Source organism: Medicago truncatula, chromosome 6 (assembly GCF_003473485.1).
Source record: "Medicago truncatula cultivar Jemalong A17 chromosome 6, MtrunA17r5.0-ANR, whole genome shotgun sequence".
NCBI classification, from domain to species: Eukaryota; Viridiplantae; Streptophyta; class Magnoliopsida; order Fabales; family Fabaceae; genus Medicago; species Medicago truncatula.
Genome location: NC_053047.1, coordinates 23,014,350 through 23,022,548, shown reverse-complemented (window position 1 = coordinate 23,022,548; position 8,199 = coordinate 23,014,350). Strand labels below are relative to the sequence as shown.

Here is an 8,199-nt window from a genome sequence, read left to right as displayed (position 1 = left end):
TGAACCACATGACCAATCGAACCTCCTACCTGTTTTGGAACCACCTCCCCTTGTTGCTCCTCCTTGCTGAACTTAGCCATGTTCACCATTAACCTACAGTCCCCCACCCATACCTCTCCAAGCTTCCTCTCCATATCCTCCACCACGCCCACATCTCTGAATCTGACAAAACCAAAAGCCCTTCCCCACTTATCCAGTTTGCGCGGCACCACTACCTCATCCACGTTCCCAAAACGCGCAAAAGCTTGCCACAGATCTGAATCCAGTGTGCCTTTTGGAAAACGAGTGAAGAAGAAGGTAGTAATGGAGCTGTTGAAGTGATTCCGCCGTTGACCGCCGTTGAGAGGTTGGCTACCACCGTACTGAAATCCCACCCCTTTGTGTTTTTCTCTCACTTTGTCCCAAGTGGGCCCATTCCCCCCAGAACTTCTCTCTCTAGATTCTCTCTCATCACTTTTAATCTTGAATCAAGTTAAAAGTTATTTTCAACTATATTTTAAATTTGATCAAATATTACAATTTTATTTTCATCCTCCCATCAACATAGACCAAATAAAAAACATGGGCCAAAAAAAAATTCTCTTCGGTATAAAATGTAAAAGTCTAAGATTTTATTGTTCTCAAAAAGTTCACATTGAGTTTCTGTTCATGATATATCTAACATAAACATATATGCAAAAGTGAAAGTATAATTAAATTAAAGCATATAAATACAATTTTAAAATCAATAGTGTAGAAAAAACTTAACAAGAGGAACAATATGTCTTAGTTAAAAAATAAAGGGTTAATTAAGTAAACCTTCCCTATAAATATTTAGAATGTTGTTTTTAGTCCCTAGAAAAATAAAATCACACTTTTTAGTCCCTATAAAATTTTTCATCAACATTTTTAGTCCCTATAAAATTTTTCTATCAACATTTTTAGTCCCTATAAAATTTTTCCATCAATATTTTTGGTCCCTAAAATGCTTAAGAAAAATGTCGCAGGGACTAAAAAATGTGATTTTATTTTGTAGGGACTAAAAACAAAATTGTTAATATTTATAGGAACTAAAAACTTAATTAACCCAAAAATAAATAAATGTCATTCTATAAAAGTTCTCATTGAATTTCTATGAATACTAGGTTGTATCCTAAGTTTAATTAATGTTTTTCTTATGTTGCGGTTTGGTTCGGTTGCTAAAATAAAAACCACAAACCAAACCGAACCATGTGGTTAAGGAAAAATATGATCCAAATTCATCCGAACCAAATGCAGTTTTTGCGGTTTTCTGTTTTGGTTGGTTCCATTTGTTGTTTTTCTATTGGGTTGGTTTGGTTTTGATCACCAATAAATCAAATCCTACTTCATAGCTTGATTATTTGGTGGACGTCGGAGATCCGTCACTTTAGTCCCATGATTAATGGCTTTAGCTTTACGACTAAAATAATAAAAAATACAACATAAACATTTTAAACACCACAACAAACAACACATATTTAAAACATTGTAAACATTTAAATAAAATAAAAAAGCCATATCATTAAATTAGTTATAAATAAAATAAGAGAGACATTGTAAACATATTGTAAACTTAATCTCTCTTGCACAACTAAATTAGTCATGGACGTTTTTACATGTGAAGACGTCGATGACTGATTTAATTGTGCCGCAGAGGTTGTCCGCCATAATCATAAACACAAAAAGAATGCCAATACAAGCACAACCTAACTTGCACGAGATTCAACAACCGAAACTATAGTCCCGAGGGGACGACATCCTCCTGAACTTCCCTAATACACCCTCCGGTCACAAATATAAGTAAAAATACATGTTTTAGATTCATTCAATAAATGATGTATGTGACCTATATTGTAGACAACATACATCATTTATTGAATGAATCTACAATATGAATTTTTGCTTATATTTATGACCGGATGGTGTAGTCAACTAAGACCTCTTCTTTATCTTATTTATCATAGTCGATTGATAGCCCGCCTAAATCGAGACATTAAGTTTCGTTTTTTTATGAGGCATGGCAACGCTAAAAAATTTGCTGACATTCTTTCCACCTCTTCCCGAAGACAAATCCAATTGAAGGAGATATCAGGTTATGATATGGCCAAATTCCTAAAGCGAAACAAAGAAAAATATTAATAGTCTAAAAAATAATACTGACCAAGATTTGCGTGGTGGTTAACTTGGAGCCCACGCATATCCATTTCTAGATAACAATCCAAATCAACGTCGACTCATCACAATTTTCTTCATCTCTCAACTTTATTTCACAATGGCTGCCGTCACCTCGTTGGTCCACCTGAGACCTAGAATCTCAATTTCCTCTTTCTCCTCTCAACTTTATTTCTCAACAACAATGCCCGCCGTCACTCTCCTTGGCCCACCTGAGATCTATACTCTCAAATCAAACCCCAACCCTAACCCTACCACCATCACAACCGCTGAAACCACCACAACCACTAACAATGTCTTTGTCGATCAAATGGTGGACAACTTCAATTCTCTGGCAAGTAACCGAAACCCACTGATGGGGTTCACCGAGAACATGTCACCGACATTTCTCTCCACCGGTAACCCATGCCTTGATTTCTTCTTCCATGTTGTCCCCGATACTCCCTCTGAAACACTTGTCGAGAGACTCAAACTAGCATGGTCCCATAACCCACTCACCACCCTCAAACTCGTCTGTAACCTCCGTGGTGTTCGTGGTACCGGCAAGTCCAATAAAGAAGGCTTCTACGCTGCTGCTCTCTGGTTGCATGAAAATCACCCTAAAACCCTAGCTACCAATGTTTCTTCATTCGCTGCCTTTGGTTACTTCAAAGATCTCCCTGAGATCCTCTACCGTCTTCTCGAAGGTTTTGAAGTTCGCGAAAAGCAGAAAGAAGAGTGGCAAAGGAAATTTTCATCAACATCAAGGAGAGAAATAAATAAAAAACAACTACACCACAACAAGAACAAGGACGTCAAGGATAACAAAGGTGAAGAGGTGGCTGCGAGAGCTAAGGCTCAGAAAGAAACTGCTCACGCTTTGAAGGAAGAGAAGAGGATTGCCTTGGCTAAGAAGCTTGTTGATCGATACAATCGTGACCCTGATTTTAAGTTCCTTCATAATTGTATCTCTCATCATTTTGCTGATTGTTTGAAGAAGGATCTTGAGTTTTTGAAATCTGGGTCACCCAGAAAAATCAGTCTTGCTGCTAAATGGTGCCCCTCTCTTTACTCTTCCTTTGATCGGTCAACTCTTCTGTGTGAGACCATTGCCAAGAGGATATTCCCTCGGGAGGAATATGAAGGTGTGGAGGAGGCGCATTATGCTTATAGGGTTCGTGATCGTTTGAGGAAAGATGTGTTGGTGCCGTTGAGGAAGGCGTTGCAATTGCCTGAGGTGTTTATTGGGGCTAATCAATGGGGTTTGATTCCTTATAATAGGGTTGCTTCTGTGGCCATGGAGTTTTATAAGGAGAAGTTTTTGAAGCATGATGAGGAGAGGTTTGAGAAGTACTTGCAGGATGTGAAGGCAGGGAAGACTACTATGGCTGCTGGTGCTTTGCTTCCTCATAAGATTATAAAGTCTTTTTTGAATGGATATGGTGGAGAAGTGGATGAGTTGCAGTGGAAGAGAATTGTTGATGATTTGCTCAAGAAAGGAAAGATGAAAAATTGTCTTGCAGTGTCTGATGTGTCTGCGAGTATGTATGGGACCCCTATGGAGGTGTCTGTGGCATTGGGGTTGTTGGTGTCTGAATTGAGCGAGGAACCATGGAAAGGGAAGGTGATTAGTTTCAGTGCTGAGCCTGAGCTTCATGTGATTAAGGGGGATGATCTGAAGTCCAAGGCAAGGTTTGTGAGATACATGGATTGGGGGTTCAACACTGATTTCCAGAAGGTGTTTGATCGAATATTGGATGTGGCTGTCAATGGGAATCTGAAGGAGGATCAGATGATTAAGAGGATATTTGTATTTAGTGACATGGAGTTTGATCGAGCGTCTGCAAAATCTTGGGAGACCGGTTACCAAGTTATCACTAGGAAATTTAGAGAGAAAGGGTATGGTTCTGTTTTGCCTCAGATAGTTTTTTGGAATCTGAGAGATTCGATCGCCACCCCGGTGCCATCCACTCAGAAAGGAGTGGCGCTGTTAAGTGGGTTTTCGAAGAATCTACTGACATTGTTCTTGGATAATGAAGGTGATCTAAGCCCCGAAGAAGCCATGGAAGCTACCATCGCTGGCCCCGAGTATCAGAAACTAGTTGTGCTGGATTGATTTCCTTCTAAAATTATTAGTGCAACATTAATAAGTCGATTAAAAGGAAATGGGTGATTCTGTTTATGAACTACTGCTTGATTAGATTGTTGGTAATAAATTTCTGATATGCTTTTGTTTTATGTAGTTGTTCTTCAGTTGAAATGGAAGTGTGTTTTTAATGCAAATTGGTTACCTCTTTCATTTGTTTTACCCTCTGAAAAAAAACAGGTTATGTCTTTCAGTGATGACAACAGTTAATACCCTTTGAAAAAAAAAATCTCTGGAAAAAGTTAGTAAAGTACTTGATTACAAGTACTTTTTCATAACACAAGTAACTGAAGAATCGCGAAAAATGCAAACAATTGCATAAAATACAGATGTTGAGAGTTTCTTATAGCTCATGAATGAAAATGTGAATGTTAGTAAGATAAATATAGAAAATTTTACGGTTTTAAATTGCAGCCGTTGTGATTATGCTGCGAATTTTAATGTTGCGGCAAAGTATAGCGGCCGACGCGGCCACAGTTCCTTTTACAATACCATTACGGAGACCTCTCAAAGTGGCTGATATTGTGAAACCAGGCTATGAGTTGGTGGTCACTAATGAAGGTATGCCACTTGCAAAGGACTTTGAGTGGTGCTGATAACTAACACAATAGTTAAGGAACTAAAACGAAACAAAAAAATAAGTTAAGGAACCAAAAGAGTAATTAAGCCATGTTTTTAACTCTTCATTCACCCTTCCCTCAAAAAAAAAAAAAATAATTAACCCTCTTCTACTATTTGTATATGGAATTTGTACATATATTAGATATACCAGAGTTGGGTTCTTACTGTTATACAAAATATAAGCATGCAAGAGTCTCAAACCAATTTGATGAATTAAGATACCAAAACAAAATTGGGGAGAATGAACCACAAATCATATATAATGAATGCAGATTATTTACTGTTTAAGACTTGCTTACATTTTCCTTTCAAAAAAAGACATGCTTAAATTTTGCATAGAAATTCAAATCTATAATTGATTTCTTAATGCATAAAATATAAGCATGCAAGTGTGTTTGGATGGAGTAATTGAGAAATTTTGAAGAATTCAGAATTTTAGGTAATTCAAATGATTTAATTAAATTGCTTTCATTCTTAAATATTATAGTTTGGATGTAGAAATCAAAAAAAATATTGTCATAATTTTTGGGCAACTTTTATAAATTTTAATTTTTCTGGGCCAAATTTAAAAAATGAAATTAACGGTCAATTTGCAAATTTAAAAATTTTGAGGGGTCAAATTATAATTTTTGAAAAAATTGAGGGGTCAATTTGCAATTTTTAATAAATTTATTGGGGTCAAATTGTAAATTTTGTAAACCAAAATGCAAACTTTGAAGAATTTTGAAATTCTTTAAATTGAACTTGAACAAAATACTTCATAAAATTTCCATCATTTTGAAAGTCTAATGATACGTAGACACCCTTTATTCCAATACACCCTTGTACACCCCATGCATTAGGAAGATAGAAGAGGAGAAAAAAGAGAAAATGTATTTGTGCAGGATCCACGTGACTACGTGTCAAATTTTTGTGTGGGTGTCAAATGATTTATTGTCACCTAAAGGTGTCTATGTATCATTACTCTTTTGAAAATACTTCAAATTAGTATCCAAACAATGAAATTCACCCCAAAGTATTTGAATTCCCTTAAAACATTACATTCCTTCGAAACATTACCTCATCCAAACACAATCAGATTGTTGATTAGATATCTATAATTTGCCTAAATTTTAGTGCTTATGTCTCGGCGTTTGTTCAAAACTGTGTTTTCAATTTTCCATAGTCGCAATTGTTAAGTTCTTGTTAAGACTCTTACTTAAGTTTGTGACTTATGAATTGTGTATCTTATTGGTTTGAATTAAAATAATTAAGTGTTTGTAGTAAGTGTATAAGTGAAGGACATAGTAATAATTTAATCAACGATTTTATGTTATTACAAAGCAACAGATAAAATATTTTTTCACCAGTTTTGATATTACATTTTGTATGGAACAGATCCTTCTCATTAACCATTTTTTGACGTTGTCTCTTCTTCACCAACCCAACCTCGACCATTACTTCCACATCTCAAATCAAGTTCAACATATTCATATCATGGAATTCATGCATAAAATTTTTCAAAATAGTTTTTGTATAGTTTATTCTATTGGTCAATTAACTAGTAAAGACGTCCTTCCCGCGAGGGGGATACACTTAAATTTCAGGACACCAATTCAAACAGAAACGTTATAACTGTCCGCATCATTGACATTCAATCATAGTCGATGTGGACGATCAGGATCTATAAAACAACTGGTGGCATTATAAAAACGATTTTCTAATATTTTCTTCTTTGGGTTATAAAGTATAGGATATCTTGGATGTAATCGCCATTCACAATATGCTTCTTTCTCTTTAGCACAATCAAAGTTTTCATTGAATACCTCGAAGGCTTTTTGATCGACGCCGCTTTCACAAGTTGGAGAATTCGTATAGACAAAGCAATACCATGGCGCCGTCTCACCAAACCACCAATCATACAAACCACAAAATGTGAAATCAAAAAACGTTTCATTCTTTTTATAGGTCATAATCTTGGTTGAATGATCAGTACTGTAACATTCAATATTTATTTCTCCAGGATAAAGTTTTTCAATGGTAATTGTATATAAAGTTGCTCCCAAACAGTTCAACCAATTGTTCCAATTCCATGCATAAGTGACTTGACCAAATAATATTAATATTAAAACAATTTGCAATATTGCATTGTTTGTTGAAATATTAGCAATAACTTGGTTAACAGTTTTTTCTCTCATTGGTACCAAATACCAATATGGCGATTCTAATTTTATATGTATTGCATGTATACAATATGATCTTAAATAACTAAATTTATAAACAAAACTCTTAAGATGAATATTTAAATGTTATACGTTAATAAAATTACATTAACTGTCAATTTTTAACCGATGTTGTATGTGACCAGTTTTTATCGGTTTTGAGAGAAACCAACTACTGATTTAAAAATTAAATGTCATTCAATTTAGTTGGTTTTTTTTTTCTTTTGAATAAATTCAATTTGATTGGTTTGGAACTTTGGATTGTTATTGTTCCAAAAATAAATTATATCAAATTCAATGCAATTCAATTAAATGCAGTTCCTCTCAAAAAAAAATAAAATAAATAAAGTGCAGTTGAATGGTTGGGTTCTTGTCTACACATCTACATACTATTATGGATATCTGGGCTAAGCCTGATTGAATGTTTGCAAATGACTATAATACACTCCATCCTTTCCCATATCAGAAGAAAAAAAAAAATCACATTTATTAAAAAAACTAAAACATAATAGTTTCTAACATAATTTTTTGTGTTATTTTTAAAATAAGTTTAATAGGAAGATGTAAAAAAAATTTTCATTGATAGTTGATTGCAGATAAAATGAAAAAGAGTGCAAATTGAATGCACTTTACATTTAATATTCCTTTGGAAAAAATAATTTTTTGAAAAAACGTAATTAAATATGATAAAAATTTGTCTTTTTTACCAATAATTTAGGACGGAGGGAGTACAAGTCTTAAAGATGGTGATGTAGAGAAAAATCAATGACTAATTATATTTTGAAGCAGAAAACTATTGAGATTGATAAAAGAAAAGTATGATTTTTTTTTTAATTAGTCTACTTTGATTATTAATTTTGTAGGAAACAGAATATATTATTTGACTTTTTTTAATGAATAAAATCATTTTTTTTTTACAATATTAGTTAATGGATATGTGTTAGCTGGAGTTCGTCGAGATGTTGAACTTAGCGTAAAAGTCTTAAAGCCTTGAAGTTCGACAAGATACGAAATAAGAAGTGAAGCCGTCGAAGTTAAGCATTGGCCTTTGGAGCGGGAAGATTCGAATTTCAAAAAAAG

The 8,199-nt window shown here is 34.4% G+C and overlaps 1 protein-coding gene across 1 annotated transcript; it reads left to right on the top strand.

Annotated features, from left to right (window-relative positions):
• The first annotated feature begins 2,182 nt into the window (after positions 1-2,182).
• LOC25497069 (uncharacterized) lies at positions 2,183-4,450 on the top strand. Its single transcript, XM_013596632.3, has one exon. The coding sequence runs from the start codon at positions 2,273-2,275 to the stop codon at positions 4,265-4,267; it is 1,995 nt and encodes a 664-aa protein (XP_013452086.2). The 5' UTR covers positions 2,183-2,272; the 3' UTR covers positions 4,268-4,450.
• Positions 4,451-8,199: the final 3,749 nt, after the last annotated feature.

Excerpts from the sequence above, each read along its gene's own strand:
- LOC25497069 (XM_013596632.3), top strand. The coding sequence starts at position 2,273 with ATGGCTGCCGTCACCTCGTTGGTCCACCTGAGACCTAGAATCTCAATT.